At 54.4% G+C, this 17,725-nt stretch overlaps 1 protein-coding gene across 1 annotated transcript in view; it reads left to right on the top strand.

Annotated features, from left to right (window-relative positions):
* Nucleotides 1–716: 716 nt before the first annotated feature.
* The window catches only part of CDK18 (cyclin dependent kinase 18), a 31,973-nt gene continuing 14,964 nt past the window's right edge, over nt 717–17,725 (top strand). Inside the window, exons 1-2 of the mRNA XM_074925345.1 lie at nt 717–776; nt 14,573–14,727. Of these exons, the coding sequence (XP_074781446.1) occupies nt 748–776; nt 14,573–14,727 (184 nt within the window). The 5' untranslated portion in view covers nt 717–747. The remainder of the gene's footprint in view (nt 777–14,572; nt 14,728–17,725) is intronic.

Genomic DNA, 17,725 nt, shown 5'->3' on the forward strand with positions numbered 1-17,725 from the left:
CCTGTGTTACTGTAGGCATAATAACCTCTCTGGCATCTGTTCTCCCTGCCTCAAATTGGAGCGGTGATTTAAGGGCAGGGGAGAAGCAGTAAGGAAAATCTGCGTTCAGCCTAAAGCACGTATTGCTCCTTCTGCTGCAGATATTCCTGAGGGTTGGTCAGCTTGTAATTATTAACTAATTACTGCACAGTAATCAGTGTGCCGCAGGATACAGGAAGTATAGGCAGTCGGGAACAAGCCGTATCTCACAAATCCCAGCCTTTTCTTATCTGTCCTTTGTATTTTACCCATCGTGGTGGTATCTGACTTAACAGCCCTGCCCCGTCGGGCTCTGGGACGGGACATAACAAGTCAGCCTGTGGCTGGGGACTCCTGTGCTCTGTTTGCTTTTCGTGTTTGCGTTTAGGGGACTGAAGGCCAGTGTTAGTCCAGAACAGGGCAGAGCTCCATCCCGGACTGTTGGCTGCTAGAAGAACCTCTCTTGCAGCTCTGCCAACATCCCCTGTCCTGCTTGGAGCACATCTAGGGGCAAGCCTCTGCCGCCCTCGCCATCTGCCTCCACAAGCAAGGCATTGAGATTGTGCGTTTCCTGAGCGTGGCACTGGCTGGAGGAGGTGAATTAGCAACCCTGGAGGCTGAAAGCTTCTGTTTATCCCACGAGCAGGTTCGACACAGCCAGAGGAGCTGCTCTGCCAGCTGTGCCACCCCGGTGTGCTGCGGGCTGAGGGACCTCCTGCGTGGGACCTGATGGAGTCGGTCCCCGTGGCCTGTTCAGGGTGGGTGTGCTGAGCAGCAGTGACTGTTGTCGGGGGTCTCTGGGACCCGGGGGACAGCACAGAGCCCGTGTCACCCCTTACAGCAGCCTCAGACAGAGCGAAGAACAGCACCTCAGTCCATCAGCTGGCATATTTTCTTTTTCAAGGAAAAGCTAGAGTCTGAAATGCTGCCCAGCGCAGCGGAAACCTCTGCAGGGCCAAGTCTCACTGTAGGCTTGTGTGGTCGAGGCAAGAAACCTCTAAGGGATGCCTGAGACTGCCCTGGTCAAAGGAGCCAAGAGGTTTGTTTTTCCGCCGGTTTGTTTTTTGATTCAAGGCAGAAAACATCTCTGACGTGGGTCTGAGGTGGGGGAGGATGGACTGTCGGGGCCATCACAAATCATCGTCGGCGTCAAGAGCTGCTGCTGTGCCTGTAGCCGAAGGGAGATGGGGACATGGGGACCTGAAGCTGCAGGAGTGGCGGTTTGAGCCCGATGCTCCTTGTGTGGACCAGGCGCCCCAGAGCCATTTCAGCTCTTTGGAAGGGTCCCAGAAAGGCTGGGGATGGTCTGGCTGCACCTGGGCAGCTTTCCTAGGACCTGGGGTTTAGGCAGGAATTTGCAAACACCATTTGCAATGTAAATTGGTGTGTGGGGGACAGAGAAGCAACATCACCTGCCTGGGAGTCTGAGGGGGAGGCAGAACTAGTGGGTTTAATGCTCTTTTTGGTCATACCCTGCGTCTCGTCCAAAAGACAAAAATGCAAAGAGTGCCTCTGTGTCCCCAAACTGCTTTCTCCATGAAATGCACCATCACAACACTCCAGCACCCACCTCCCAGTGCCACCTTGGCATCCCTCCCTTGCACCCTGAGCCTCCTGCTTTCGCAGGACCTCTCAAAGCCCCTGGAAAGAGCAGCAGCAGCGAGGAGCTTTCCCATCCCTCCTGTTGCTGCCCTGTCCCTGGAGAGCCGTGGCTGGGAGGCGCAGAGGCGCCCATCCTGCTGCTGAATTCCTCTCAGACCCCGGCTGCAGCTGTGCAGCGATGGGAACAGGTCTTTCCTCCGTGCAGGAGGTGCAGAGAAAAAGTTCGATTGAGTCATTTTCATTCCAGGAAAACACGACACGGTATCTGAGGGAGAAGGCGTGTTTTTATAAATTACCGTTAGCAGCATGTGTTCTATTTAAGTACTTAATCCCTTTCAATCCCTTCTTATTAACGATTAATTGTGCAACTAATCGCACTATGATAGCAGCGTTGCAAGTGCAGTTCGTCGCCCTGTGTACGAGCAACCCTACCAGTATTAAACCAGATAAGAATTTGGTGTGGTGGTGAGGGGGGGGGGGGCACCTCAGCTCAGCCGGGATGCTCTGCTGTGTGAACGCAGGCCAAATCTCTCATCTCTTTGGGTCTCAGGATTATAATCCTTTCTTATCTCGAGCATTTCCTATGAAGCATACAGCTTATCAGCTTGCGAGGCAGGAGGGGAGTAGAATCGAAGACAACCAAGTGAGCTTTGAACAGCCCTGCTTGATGTAGTCCCTTTTCATCTCGCTTTCTGAGCTTTGTCTCCTTGACTCTCGTGGCCCGTTACTGAAAACCACGTGGAAATATGCCTGTGTTTTGATTTGGGGGCGGGGGCTATATTTGAAATTATTTCCAGGCGTGATTCTGATGTCGTACCAAAGGGCAGTGGACTGCAGGCCGTGGTCAGCACGTGTGGCAGCCCAGCACCTATCTCCCCCTAACAGTGTCCAAGGGCTGGTGAGTCCAACCGTGTGTTTCCCGTGCTCGCCCTCGCCCTCTTTCACTCTGTTTATCTCACGCTGGGCTCTGTTATCTCCCCCGGCTTCCAAGGCTTCTGCAGAAACCCATCGAGCTTGTCAAGGACAGCAGAGCTGTGGGGGGGACTCATGCAGCGAGGGTTGAGATAGTTTGTAAAGTGCAGGGGGGAGGTGGGCTGGGAGTGCGGACAGAAGTGGAGAAATGAACTTAAAAAAGAAAAAAAAAAAAAAGAGATAAACTCTTTATTTTAAAACCCACCAAATATACTTGCTCTGTCTGCCATTCCCATGACTGACATTGCAACTTTCAGGACACCGAGCAGCGAGCTGGGGCTTGGCTTGGCGAAACAGATGTTATTTACAGTTTAACAAGGAACAAGGTTTATCTAAACAGTGTGTGCTTGCCGAGTTCCCAGATATGCATGAAATGTTGCCCTCCATAGGGAAGTGAGGTTTGCAGGCACTGAGGCATGCTTAATCTGTTTATACATGTTTCATCTAGGATGTCTCCATTTGGTATCCAGACGTGTCCATGTTTGGTTTAACATGAAAATGTTGTAGTCATGGTGGTGCTTAGCTGTGGCGGGGTGGGGATATTAGGGGGGTGGGTGTCTCCAGGCAGGCTGGCTGAGGATGCCCTGCAAGCATGTGCTGCTCGCTCAGGAATAGTTTTCCTGGAAGGCAGCATCTCAGTGGGTTTGGGATCCTGGAGAGCTTGTACCATCACAGGGCCTGGGCTGGGCTCTTGTAGCATCCCTGTGTTTATGAAAAATGGTGCTGCTGGTGCAAAATACCCGAGAAAGAGCTTCTTGAGCAGAGGAGGTGCAGCACAGACACAGCAGGACAGGCTGATCTTCAAGCAGATCCCTGTGCCGGGCTGCCCAGGGGAGGGAGGTACACCCCAGGGTGTAGGATGAGGAGTGTCTCTGCATCTCAGACCGGCCTCCCGTCTTTCTGCTCTCCCACCTCTTTCTAAGGAAGCTGGTGGAGGAGGCAAGACAGTTACTGAGAAGGTTTTTTGCCATATGGGCACACGTCCAAGCTGGTTGGCAACCCCCGGATCTCAGGAGCTGCCATACATCTGGGGGAGTCCCTCATTTAATGCTGGTTGTGCTAGTCAAAGCTGAAGGACTCTCTGAGGATCCACTTCATTTGCTTTCGCTAGTGGTTCCCTGAGACATTTGCTACTGCAAAAATCCCTTTTGGTGTTTGTTTCTGCATTATTCCTTCCCTGCCTGTGGCCCAGACAACGTCTGGTTTTCAGTGTGTTGCCCAAGCTCTGGCTCTTTGCAAGATGGAAATGCTTCACGTGCAGAAATAAGGAGTGTAGTGTTATTGGTGGCGGTGCTGGCGCTGGGATCTGAGAAGCCAGAGGAGGAACGGCAGAGGCATTTGGGTCCCTTCAGATTATGGAGAAAAACTTGGACACTGAAATGGGGAAGAGAGAGCACAGGGGATGGGAGAGCAGGTGGAATCTGTCTGTACAGGAGCAGCTTGAAGAGTTTGCGGCAGCAGGGCACAAGTCGTGCAAAGCGCATTCGGCTTTCAGGGTGATGCATGTGCACAGGCCAGGGAGAACCATCCCTGCAGCGAGGGAGAACGATCCCTGCAGCGAGGGAGAACCATCCCTGGGGGCTCTTCGTGCTGGTGCGAGGCTGCCTCAAAGCATCTCAGCAGCAACACAGAGCTCTTGCCAAGCTTGCTGCCTCAGAAGAGTGCTCTTATCACCCTGGGATCACTGGCAGCCACCTCTTGGCTCAGGAGGGGTTTTTTTAAATCTTCTGCCTTCCTCCAGCCTTGACAGCAGCTTAGTGGAGCAGAAGTCGCTGATCACCAGCGGGAGCGCGGACTCGAGCAATCCCCTCTCTCATCCTGAAGGCAAAGCCCAGCCAGAGGGATCACACGGATGCCCACCTGCACATCTCAGCCCTGGCTGGGGCTCTGAGCACCGGTAATCGCGATAAGGAAGAGTCTGGATAAAAGCTACTGCGGCGTTACCCTTCCCGGGGATGCCAAAAGTAATTACAGTGTGTGCTGTGCTTTGAAATCCTCTGATTCCTCAAGCGTTGGCTCGTCATGCTCCCTACCTGTGTGGCTGCAATTCCCTCACATCTGAGGGAGAAATACGTACACACACGTGCGCAAAGCCCTCCAAGGATGGGTGCACAACTGGTTTAAGATTAAATACCAGATTAGTGCAATCCCTGGCAGGGAAGTAGACTTGCAGTGTTTGCTCACTACCTTACCACCATGTGACTATACCAGAGCTTTAAATAAAACAGATTTAAAACCCTGCTGCAAAGAGTTTTATGTGCCTAATGCCAAACAGTGGTACCGCTGCTCCAGAGCACAGTCCTGGGGAGAAACCCAGCCCGTAGCTGGTACTGTGAACTCTGCTGGAGTGGGGAGAAGTAGGTCAGGAACACCGTCCCCTTTCATTCATGGCTTTTCCTGTTGCTGCAAGAAAGATCTGTCCAAGGGCGGTGGGGGGCTGGTTCACTTGCAGTGTCAGCTTCAAGTTGCTGCTGGATCTGAGCTGGGAGCTTGCAGGGGGAGGAAGGAGCGTTAATCCCGCATGAAGCTGTCTGTGCAGTCTCTCCAGCTCCTCCTCCCAGTGCCAGGGCCCCGTGGCATTAAGATCCAGGTATCTACGGATTGTAGAGCACAACTGGGAGAGGCCTCAGCCCTTTCGTAAGTGTGGTTTAGCAGGGTAGAGCAAGGCAAGCTGGACTCTGTGCATTTCTAGTCTCCTAGAAAATGCGTGGCAAAGAGCCGAGCTCTTAATTGCTTTGAGTGCTTGTGGTGGTGCTGCTTCTTATAAATGTTGTGCTTCTGTTTATATTAAAACCGTTTTCTATTTTTCTGGGAAATTCGGTCCTGTCAAGATCCTTTGATACCCAGGTCCCTCTAGTAAGACCTTGCATGAGGATCTGGCTTTTATTTCTTCTTTTCACCCCTTCGTTGTGTGCTGGTTGCCGTCTGCCTCATTTTCTTTGCACCAGAGGTAGCTGCATTTCACAAATTCCACGCAGCTATCAGGTGTACAGGATGTAATTGCTGTTTCTTTAAATACCCTCCCTGGGAATGCTCTCCGAAAGGGGACCCGGGCAGTGGGACCGTGTGATCCCTCTGCTCAGCTGTCCCTGCGGAGCTGAGGCAGCGTGATGCCCGCCCAGCTGTGATCACAGCCCTGGGCAGCAGGTCAAAGCTGACTCCTGGGTCTGCCTTCCACATCACAGCTGAAGAAATGAATGACCCCCAGTCCTCATTTCACACTAATACCTTCCTTGCAGCCTTGTTCTCACGTGCCAGAAAGAGACGCCTTGGGTGGAAGATGAAATCATGGGTCATGGGAGGAAAATTCCAGCATTTTGTGTTAAAAGAGAAAGGGAGACATCCTCTCAACCTCTCCTGGCTCCTCCTGACCGCTGCAAGGAAAGTGAATCCTGGCTTTCTGTGAGCTCTTGTCTGCATGGCAATCACAGGCGAGCTTGCAGCTCTGGGAGCATTGTGTGGGCTGGAGAAAGAACGAAAGCTCTAATTAAACAAAAAAAAAAAAAAAAAAAAAAAGGAAAAGGAGGAAAGAAAATAGCAATTAAGAAGGCAGCAGACTCTACATACCCCATGCTGTGTGGGCGTGTGGATGACAGCCTCGCACAGCTTCACGGGGTGTGCTGGGGACATGGCTGGGGGAGAGGCTCAGGGGGGTTTGGTCCCTCCTGCACCAGGGATCTTCTCCCGTAACGTGGATCCTCCTTCCATCTAGCAGTAAAGGGAGGGCAGGTGCTGACAGCCTCAGCCACAGGTTAAACACTCCTGCGAGAGAAAATAAGTGGCTTTGTGTTGCTGGGAATGACTTTCTTTGGCAGCTGGAAGCTGGCACCCTCTTCGCTGTCTCTCCCAGCCACCTGGGAACGCCGGCTGCCAGCTGCGGGGATGACAGTGCTGGGTTTGTCTTTCTGGTGTGTCTTTCATTCAGCGGGATCCGTGAGCGCTTTCTTGGTTGTGCTTGAGCCTCTGTCACTTTTGGGGCGTGACGTGCCAGCCAGGTAACTGGGAGGTGATGCTGGGAGAGGGCAGCACAGGACACGGGGTCTGCAGGGGGTTGGTGAAGAGCAGACGGGCTTCCCCGCGAGGTCCCTGCCGTGTGGCAGGAAGAGCCAGTCCGCCTCGGATGCAGCTTGGATTGTGTTAGTTAATTGTCAGTCAGCAGTCGTTTGAGTGTCATAAAAGGCAAGGACCGGGCTGGCTTTTGCTGGTAATGTTCCTCTTTGGTAATTGCGTGTGTTGATATTGCAGTAGCTACTCACTGTGCTAGGAGCTTGGTATCACATGCTGCTTGTGCCTGCTGTGTAATAAAAGGGTGAACGGAGGAAGTGAGTCACAGAAAAGGGAGGAGAACGGCTAAATATCATGCAGCTGAGGAGCAGCCCCTCCAGGAGCACACCTGAGCTGTCAAGGGCTGCAGCCCCAACAATCCCAGCACAGCTCTTTGCTCCCAGGAGTCACATTAGAGCCCAGGTCTCTGGGCTGTGATCTGGCAGCACTGGATGAGCGAGACCTCTACAGCTACCTGAAAGGAAGCTGCAGAGAGCTGGGTTTGAGCCTCTTTAGCCTAGTAGAAAGCGACAGGACAAGAGGGAATGGCCTCAAGTTGCGTCAGGGAAAGTTTAGACTAGATGTCAGGCAGTATTTCTTTACAGAAGGGGTTGTTGGGCGTTGGAATGGGCTGCCCAGGGAGGTGGTGGAGTCCCCATCCCTGGAAGGGTTTAAGAGTAGAGTTGATTTAGAGCTTAAGGATAGGCTGTAGGTGGAAACTGTCAGTGCTGGGTGAACGGTTGGACTAGATGATCTCCAAGGTCCTTTCCAACCTAAATGATTCTGTGATTCTGCGACAACGCTGCCGTCACGGTGAACGCTGCCAGTGGGACACGCGCCCTCAACTCCCGAGAGACCTGAAATTCAGTCTCGATAACTTTAGATAGCTGCCGTAGCAAAATTGGGTAGCAAAGGGAGTGGCTGTCTCTGAGCCAAACGCAGTTGTGTTGGGCTCCTGGGGGAAAAGTCGTGCGCTGTTGCTGAGACTCATGCCCCACCACCTGCCCCTCTGGTGCAGAGAGCGGTGATGGATGGGTGGGAGCAGGGGATCTGCTGATCTACAGCAGCTGCGAGTCCCGACCGCTCATCCCCGGAAGATGCTGAACGTACCATAGAAACACTGACGCCGTCACCTTCAGGTGACATTCTGCACAGCAGACAATGTGGGCACTGAGCTCCCACCCATGACTGGGATGTCTGTGGTGGACAAACTGGCTATTAGGGGTCTATTGTTGTTCCAGCTGAACACAGGACACTTTTCTCAGGTTAGTATCGGCTGAGGAATAAGTGCCTAGTGTTTTGAGGCTGCTGGAATAATGACCATCATTTTAATGCTTTCCTCAGAGCTGCCCTGATCTCACCAAGAGCCAGGAAGGGAAGAGCCAAGTGAGAACTGCTGACTGCACCGCACAGGGCTGTGGACACAGAGAAAGGCAAAATATACAAAGGCAGAACAAACCTCCTTTGTGTGCTCTTGTTACTGGGCTCATTGTCAGGACTGGGACGACTGAGAGTGGAAATGCACATCCAGCAAAATGCCTTTCCTTCCCACTCTCACCTGTGCATCAAGTGCAGGTTATGAGGTCTCCAGAGGCTGGGCTTGCAGAAAGTTTTCCGTAGCATTCACCCTTCCCAGGTTGTCTTCATGTCTGTTCGAGTCTCAGAGATCTGTATGTGCTCCACGTGGCTCGTGCTTTGCCTGCATCGTGGTTTCTTAACAGCAGTTTGCCACGGCCGTAATTGCAGTGCTGAAATGAGGGACAGAACCCTGCTGTGCTGGGCGCTGTACACCCCACAAACCAGGCGTCTGCCTTCAAGGGTCTCACAACCGGGGAAAATGCAAACAAACAGTCTTGATATATAGCTGAGGAAACCAAGGCATGCCAGGAGGGTCAGAGCCGGAGTGGAAGGCAGACTTGCACATTTGCTACAGGATCATTTTTCCTCCCAGGCCTCCTCTGGACTGCAGAAGTGAGCAGGGAGGACAGTGATCTCCTGGCTGCCATGATCACACTCCTGGTGTGCTGCATCTGTTGTAAGCACAGAAGCCAGTAGTACAGAGGAAAGAAAATTGCAGCACGAGGATAGATCCACTCTCTGGGGACCCAACGTTCCCCTTTCAGTCACGGCCTAGCTCCCTGGGATGATGGCCTTGCTGTTGCTACAGGGCTCCAGTAGATTAATAGGAATTGACTGTGCTCCCTTCCCCGCAGGATCTTGACTGCCAGGCAGGGGCTTTGCTCCCTGTGTAGGAGGGAAATGTTGGACCCCCTGAGTGGGAGGCAGATGTGGAGGGAGGGGAGCTGGCCTTGCTCTCTTCCCCTCATCCCTCACCTTTTGGGGAGAGTCATTGTGCAAACGGCTCTGTGCGATGGGCAGGGTCTGCTCAGCAGAATGTGCTCCTGGCTCTCAGGGCCCTGCCAGTCCTCCCAGCAGCCCAGAGCAGCCTTTGTCCAGCTGAACTAATCGACACGGGCACTCGGATGGGGCTTTGCAGCATCTGTCATGGGGAGGGAGCGACTGGGAGCTTGTTACCCCGGGGAGGGTTTCATGCCAACAGCTGAGCAGCCCCAGAGACATTCATTTGGTGGTTGGAGGCTGGTATCCTTCCCTGCCCCTCCGACCTTGCCGCAGTAGGATTCCCAGCTGCTGCAGAAAATTCAGCATCGCCCCTGGTGTATGTTAGAGTCCTCCCCAGCACGCTGCGATTTCCCTCTGACTCCCCAGCACAGCCCCAGACCTCTCCCGTCCCGCCCCGTACACCGCCGCCGGGGACCCAGCTCTGGCCCTGCCAAGGAAATTCGGAGCAGGGGAGGAATTCAGCTTGTGCTGAGCTCCTGTTTGCACAGGAATGTGCACCGTGGAGGGGCCAAAATCTCTCCCATCGCCTGCACGCTGCGGTCTTGGCAGCTCATGGTACTTTTCTCTCCTCTGCGCTGGAGCTGGGGAGGGAGCACATCAGCTGGCCAGAAGAGACCTGCTGCTGGCCAGTGGCGAGGGCTGCTTGGCACATGGGCCACGCCGGGGAGCTTTGCTGGGTCTGACTTTTGTCTCCACGCCTTGCGATGTGAGGAGGGGCACGTATTCAACTGGTGCCTCGATTCGTTGTTTGTTTAGCCCCGTAGCCACATGCAGCGTTGCACGATAGCCGTGTTTGCAGAGCAAATAAGGCTCTATGAGCAGAATTCCCCATTTCTCTGATACTTCCAGGAGTGAATCAATGCTACCTAATAGCTAGAAGCATGAGCCATAACTGCTGAATAGGACTGTTCATTTTGCCTTGTAAACACAACTGTTAATCTCTCTGGGGATTTAAAAAAAAAAAAAAAAAAAAGCTTAAAAAAAAAAAGCATGCTATTCCCTCCAAGCCTTCCACCCTTTCAGCTGGAAAATAGGGGCAGGAGTCTGTTAAAATGGTAAGGAAAAAAAAAAAAAAAAAAAGGAGCCACTTATCATTTGTGAAAAGCAATAAAGTGGTTAGGCCGAGCCCCTACAATATGCTGAAGGAGAAAGGGGACAGTTTCATTCTGATGGCTTATCTGTGCCTAAAATACCTGTCTCTTGAATTCCGCAGCAGAGAGCCAGCAGGTTTCGCTGTACAAATGCAAGAGAGATTCATGTGGGGAGTCACAGCCCAAATGCCTATGGGAATTGTTCGCTGAAAAATCGCCCGGCTGTTGCTAGTGCAGGCTTTGAACGCAGTGTTTAAAGAATCGTTAACATCTTGTCCTGGGCATGTGATGAGCTTTCCTGATGGGATTCAGCTTTGGGCTCTTTGAAGTGTTTTAGCCAAGTATTTACTCTCTGACTATATTACGGCAAATGCAGATCATTCACACTTCTGGCTTTAATCCCTGGCTAAATTCCAACCCGAGTGATTTCATTTTTGCCTGTTGATGCAAAAATTCTTTATTGCCGTTTTAGACTGCATCTTCCTGTCGTGTTCTGCCGTGCAACGTCATGTTTCCACACGGTCATCAGCCGGCTCCTTCCATCCCAGAGCTGACTGCAGTTCAGGGGTTGCTGTAATTCCCCTCAAGATCCTTCAGGCTGTAAAACAAGTGATGTCATTGCTTTTGCTTAGCGAGTGGCACTTTCTCTCAGAAAGTCAATAAATGCCTCCGCTTCCTTTAGTGCACTGAACGGTGGAAAACAACAGGCAGTCGCTAGTAATTCTCCCTGTGAAATCCACACCCGGGGGAGAGGGCTGGGCTGCTCTGTTTAGCTGTGAAAAGGGGTTGCCTTCCCTCAGAAGAAATGCAGGCGGAGGGTGGACGAAGCCCCTCGCACCTCGGGGTGGTGTGTGGGGAGGGGAACCCACCACGGCCCTGCCCCCTGTGGGGTGCTGCGAGTTGTGGGGTGCTGCGCTTGCAGGAGGGGAGCAAATCCCAGCTGGAAGGCACCTGGATCCGAATGGCCCCTCAGGGTGGGACAAAATCCTCTCCAGGAGGAGTGGAGGGCTGAGGACAAGAACAGTCCCATAAATTCCAGCTGACAAAACACTTTAATGTGAACTCCATCACCAGATGCCAAGCAGGGCCAGGTCTAGCTGGAAAAAAACCAGCCACAATTGCACAAAGCCATAAAGATAACGAGCACAGGGCAGGCTTGTGCATAGCAGGAGAGGTAGCTAGCAATGTCGGTGCTATTTTTACCCCCACCCCACTTCCTCTCCGAGGAGGTTTATATTTAGCAGCCCCGAGCTGCTGGCACTCCAGTTGGTGGCAAGGAGGGGATGGATTTGGACTGCGATTTGCAGAGCACAGATTTTTTTGTCGGTGCGAAGCTGTTTGCCTGCTAAACCGTTTGCACGGTTTTGAGGAGGGTGAGTGGACAGGGAGCGGGGTGGAAGGAGAGACCCCTTCCCCTCATCCCCTTCCTCATTCACCTGAGGGTGGAGCATCTTTTATGTTCCCTGTATCTTTCCTGGTCCTGGAGTGAGGGGCCCTTCTGGAGGTGATGGATTGGCTTGCTGGGGGATTGTCAGAGCAGGAATGGCTCAGCAGCTCACGCTCAGCACCTTCCCGTGACCTTGGGGACCTGTGGTGTGGCTTGCTGTCCTGACCACCCCGTGCCACTCCTTGCCAGGGTGGCACTTTGTCCCCAGAGTAGCAGGGTGACTCTGTCCTTTGAGCATGGCAGGTGGGGTGGCAGGTTGAACAGCTCTGCAGCAGCCCCCAGCCCTCCATCCCAGTCCCTCCCAGTCCCAGGTGGGGTGCCCTTTCCGAAAGGGAAGGGGATCATGCCCAGAGTTGGGATCTGTTCTCCTTGATCCTGCAAGTGTGTTATCCACCATGTGGATATGCTTCTTTTCCACTGTCAGGGGTGCACAGCACTGCTAAATCTCCCTTGAAACAGTCTTCCTCTCCAAGGTGGGATTTGAGCACCTTGGGGGACTGGCAAGGGGCAATCTCATGCAGCTTTTTCTTTCTTCCCTGACCGTTTCTGGTGAAGGCAACCTGGTACCTTCAGGTGGGCTTGAAGTCAGGTAATTGCAGCGTTTGGTGCTGCTAGCGTGTCCTTGCACTCGCTGTGTTATGGACATGTGCAGGGGTGGCTCAGGATGCTGCCAGAGGGCTGTTCACAGTGTAACCTTCACCAGAGATTCGTGGAAACCTGCTTATGCTCTCCTTTGAAAGAATAATCACTGGGGCTTATCTGAACATTGATGAGGAAAGAGTCTTTTGTTGAGCCTCTGCTGTACCTGCTGGGAGCAACACGGATTTCCCCTGAGCTCCTGTTTCCTGTTTGGGAGTAAACCAGTGCCAAGCACAGGAGCCTCTGTAGCTTTTCCTAGTGCCCCTTCAGCAGTGTCAGCACGCACAGGTGGAGCAAAGCACTGCGGGGCGGTTTCAGCTCCTCGGGTACCTGCAACACTGGCGGCATTTCCACCGCCAGCAGTGCCCCGGTTCAAACTTGCTTAGCTTGCAAGGTAGGGAGCCAGGTCAGAGCCATGCGCTGGGAAAGTGGTCTCCAAAGTAAGTATTGAGCTTTGCCTTCCCTTCAGAAGGAACAGCACTGCTTGGAGACTTTATTCTTGGCTATGAAGAAAGCACCAGCATGGAGACTTTGTTAATGCAGCATTCACTGGTGCCAGCATCTTTGTTGTCAAAGCATGTTTCTGTAGTGCTGAGAAAACATTCAAATGTCTGAAGCCTGAAGTGGATGTGTCTAGCATCCCCCTGCCTCGCTTTGCAACTCAAAGCAGCCTCCAGCCTCCCCTCCCACCCCCGGCCAGATACCCCAGCCCCGATTCCAGGAGCACAAGCATCGCTGGCCAAGCCCTCGGCTTCAGGGTTTTGCAGCATGAAAGGTGGGAGCTGAGTGGGGATGGCTGAGGGGTGCGAGTCCCCAGCATTCAGGTGAATCCCACAGATTTTCAGGGGATTGCACCCACAGCAGGGTGCCATGCCTCACAGCAGAGCCTGGCAGACACCCAAACGAAGTGTTTATATTGCTGACGGATAATCTTTTAAGCTTTCAGATGCAGGCATGTCAACCCAAGTGTTCCCGTTGCCCTGGCGACGCGATGCATTAGCTCCCGGATGCTGTGTCTGTTCGCATCAGTCTGGAATGTGATCACCGTTTGTTTGTGCTGATAAGCCCCGGAGGGGGCTGGGAGGGAGTGGGGAGAGCCAGGGAGGAGGGCTGGGCAGGGACACCCAGGGGTAGGGGGTCCGACCTGCTCCAGGGGTGCAGGAGAAGTCGCGTCGCTGTGTCGGTGCGGGGATGAGCTGCTCTGTGGAGCTTTCGATGCCTGTTTGGTATCAAGGGATGATTTTCCCCTTCACATCCCTCCTTGGGCTGGTGGGTGAGAGTAGCACTAAAGGAGCCCAGTGTTGTTAAAGGAAAATCCCCCACCAGACAGGTTAGAGGGTTGAGACGACAAAGGCTGGTGGAGGAGCAGCCCCACGCTCATCAGATTGGGAAGGGGAGAGGGATAGACCCAAACCTCCGTGGGCTCAGGACTGGGATGGGCAGAGCTGTGGCTGGTTCTGGGTGAGTTGCTGGTGCCTGCATACCCAGGGGGCATCGGCTGTTTGCTAGGTCTGTGCTCGGCAGGAAGAATTACACCCGCGTGCAGCAGGACTGGTGCTAAAGGCCAAGCCGTGCCCAGACAGCTCTTGCACCCATGTGCGCTGCTGAGCTGCAGACGGGACTGGCAAGAGCCAAAGTAGGCAAGGCAAAGCGGCGTGTGGCTCCGAGACACCCAGAGCGAGCTCCCTCAGCTGGGGCTGCTCAGACTCAGCACGCTTCGCCGTGTGCCCCTTGAGGGTTTCCTTCCTTTAAGGGTTTTACTGCTTTAATCAGATCCCCGGCTAAGGCGATTCTAATGCCCGTACAGGATGCTCCAAGAGCTTGTGAGCTCGAAGCATCGCCCCTTGCTGTGGTTCTTAGGGATCCCCCCCAGCTGCTACTGGCCCCACTCAGCATTTTGCTGCGGGCTCAGGTAGTCTTTCTTGCGAGGGCAAAGCAGAGACCAAATTGCCAGGAGAGAGGTTCCTCCTCGTCCAGGGAGGAAGGTGGTATTGAATCTTTTCCATCACTGTTTACTTTCTTCCTTTTCTTCTCTTTCTCCCCTGCTTTTCCCTGTTCCTGGAGTTTCCAAGGATGCTGCAAGGTGCAGCCTGTCTTGGTACTGGTGACTGAGTGTGCAGAGCCCTGCCCTGGGCTCATCTCTGGTAACTCGCTCAGAAAATGCCCCCTGCACCTCTTGGCCATAGTCAGCTCTTAAAGACTCGGGGAACCGGGTTCCCCTGGTGACCACGGGCTCCTCTTTTGCTCTGACAGCAGTGGTGCCTCGGGGAGGAGGATGTCCCCAGGAACCCCGCTGGGGAAATTCAGGTCAGGGTGCTGCAGCCCCAAAGAGCTGGGGGGGCTGGAGGGGGCCGTCCGCTCCATCATCCAGCCTTCTCAGCCTCTCTCTTTCCCGCAGGGCTCTGCCATCCCTCACAGCACAAGGTAAAATGAACAAGATGAAAAACTTCAAGCGGAGGTTTTCACTCTCGGTTCCTCGGACAGAGACCATCGAGGAGTCGCTGACGGAGTTCACGGAGCAGTTCAACCAGCTCAACAACCGCAGGAATGAAGGTAAGGAGCCCCCGGGCCCCCACCGCCGTGCTGGGGCTGGTCAGGAGTATCTGGGGTCAGCGCTGCCACCAGGCATCTCCACTCCAACCCCCCCGGCCTTTCTCTGGGTGTGTTGATGAGTGGAAAGTTACTGCCCCTTTGTCTGTGTTGCTCCCCCCATCTATCCAACAGGATTAATAACACCTTGTCATTAAATCTGCTCTGAAGAGAGATTTATACTTGCATAAGGAAAGCCTTAGAGGAGGGAAAGGTATTTGCACAAAACGGAAAGGAATGACACATCCGTGGTTAAGGTGGAGTGGGGAATTGTGGGATCTCCTCCTGCCCCAAAGCGACAGTGGTGTTTGACCCTCCCCAGGGCTGCAGACTGAAGCCAAAGGGGCAGCTCGCTCTGCTCCGGGGGGCATCTGGGGCTCGCTGAACCACCCCCTCCCGCTGGACCCGCTGCCTTCTCCTGGGGCAGAGTTTGGAAGGTCCCCAGGAGCCGGGGAGGTTTAGGGTTAACGCCTCCATGAGCAGAACAGGGCACATCCCTTCTGCAAACAGAGCAGCTGCCTCCCGGCAGGCTGGGGCAGGCTCTGCTGCCTCCGCTGTGGGCATATCCAGGGAGAGGCGACGCTCGAGGCATAAACCCGGAGCAGCTCCCGGCCCTGCAGGGACAAGCAGGCAGAGCTGCTGTCAGGCAGGCGTTTGGAAACCTCGTAAAGTCAGACCTGATCCATCCAGGGGTAAATTCGCTGCTCCGGGTGCAAAGGCTGACCCGCTCCCGGCGATCACGTCACGCCTTCGCTGCTGCCTCCTCCCAAAACAACTCGCTTTGCCACAGGCCAGCCCCTTCGTGTGTTGGTGCCCTGAGCTCCACTCAGGTCATGTTCGAGCTCTTTTTCCCCTCACCCTGCAGCCACAATTGCTAGAAACTTTTTTGCTGCAAGCAGGGGCTGAGGCCATGATGTAATTGCCTGGCGCTCACATCTGCCTCAGCAGGGAGGAACCACCTCTTTGCCAGCTAACCTGCTTGAAAGAAGAGATGCAGTAACCTAATTTAGAGCTGGCTTTCCTCACTCCTGCAGCTCCTGATGCTCTTCTTTACCCCCCTCCCCAGCCACCCAGTCTCCCCTGAACAGCATCCCCTCACCGCCTCCTTCCCTGCTCCTACTCACACCCCCCCCCTCACACCCTAGTAACCAGTGAGGGCTATAATTAGACTTGAGCCCTTAATTAGATGTGCAGAAGCTGTGGGGATAAAATGGTGCAAGGCTAAGGGCGCTGACAGCTGCTCCTGATGTTGCCTTCCGTGGGGGACCTCTGCTCTGGGATGTCTGAGCCTGGGCTTGTTATCTCCGCCGTGCAAACCGAGGCTTTGTCGGAGAGGCGATTTCCCTGTTCTTCTGCTTTAATGAAGCCTCCGTCACGGTTCTTCCTTTGCCCTTGAATGGCAAACCAGCGCAAGCAGCATCTGCCTACCACCCCCCACCCACCCCCCCGCCTGGCTTTTAGTCTTGATCTTGCAGTAGCCAGGAGAGAATAAGAGCAAAGTCAGAGCAGACTGAGCCTGGGGCCAGGACAGAGGGTGTTCCGACCCGGTGGGCAGAGGCTGGACCAGTACTAGACTGTGCCGTGGTATGATTAGGAGATCCTCCTGCCCGGACCTGGGGATGCATCCGGGGCTCGGGGTCTGCCAGCATCACCCTAGGGGGTACAGCTCCTCGTGGGCTGCTGCGGGACGCCCCAGTGCCAGCCCCCACCAGCCCGTACGTCCTGGATGTGACACGTCCTGGCCCCCTGCCCCAGCTTCCCCTCCCTGGTCTTGTCCCCGAGGCCTCTCCCACGCCGGACAGGGGAAACGCTGTCCCCGCCATACCCCCCACCCCCAGCCCGCTCCCTCCTGCCTGAGATCTCTTGATTAAGTTTCCCTTGAGGATTGTAAACAACCCCGAGAAGTCACCTCCCCAGTGCCCTTAATCTCCATCTCCCGCAGGCTGCGGCGGCTGTTTATGAAGAGCCCTGACAACCACATTTGTCTGAGGCATCTCTTCGGGCGTTTAATAACTCCCCCCCTGGCTGGGAGCTCTTTGCCCACAGCCCTGTGCCAAGAGGACTTGGCGGGGGCTCAGCAGAGGGAAGGTGGAGGGGGGCAGAGCTGGGGGGGGGGCACAAACCCCAGCACCCGGGGGGAGGAGGCGTTGGGGCATGGTGTGGGAGCGTGGTGCTGCGGAGGGGGACGGGGACGGGAGCGTTTCGGTGGTACTGGAGGGGATGAGAAGGGGGTTCGTGTGCCAGTTGCTCTTTTGCAGGGTTGGGTGGTGAGGTTTGAACCTCGTGGGAGCTGCCTGGGCTGGAGAGGGCTCTGACTTTTGCTCTCTTTGGGGTGTTGGTCTCCTCCCTTTTACAGATGGAGAAATCGAAGTGCAGAGAGGCAAAACGCTACGGCTGTGCAGAAAGCAGAGCTGAGGCTAGAGCCAGGGCAGTCACTTTTGTGCTGCTCCTCTTCTCCATGAAACGGGTTTCACCTCCCTTGCTCAGGTTCTCAGATGTGCCCCTGGGGCTGTCTCTGCCCTCTGCGTGGCAGGCAGACCTGCCTGCAGTGGTCTTTTCTCTCCTGGAGAGCAGATGACCGGTGACAGTTTAGGCATTGTGATGAGTGGCTCCAGAAAAGAGTGCTAATCACAGCAGAGATCAGCACATCATTTCTTCTTTCATCACCTCACACAGCTCCTCAGGGAATTGCTTGCAGTTTTTATTTTCCCTCCAGCGTCAGAAATCACAGGTTATCAGCATTCACAGGTCACAGCAGGCTGCAAATCTGACACTTTGGTGGCTGTGAGTGCCTCCGCCTCTCCTTGGGGAGGAGGGTGATGCAGAGGCCAGAAGACATTGTCAGTAGATGCTCCACAAGCATGTGCAGAGCTGCTCCGACTCTGGCAACAGGACAAGGCAAGGCCTTCTCTTGGGTAGAAACCTGCCTTGTCTGCTGGCGGTGCGGTGGGAAATCCCCAGC

This window comes from Athene noctua, chromosome 23 (assembly GCF_965140245.1).
Source record: "Athene noctua chromosome 23, bAthNoc1.hap1.1, whole genome shotgun sequence".
Classification (NCBI taxonomy): Eukaryota; Metazoa; Chordata; class Aves; order Strigiformes; family Strigidae; genus Athene; species Athene noctua.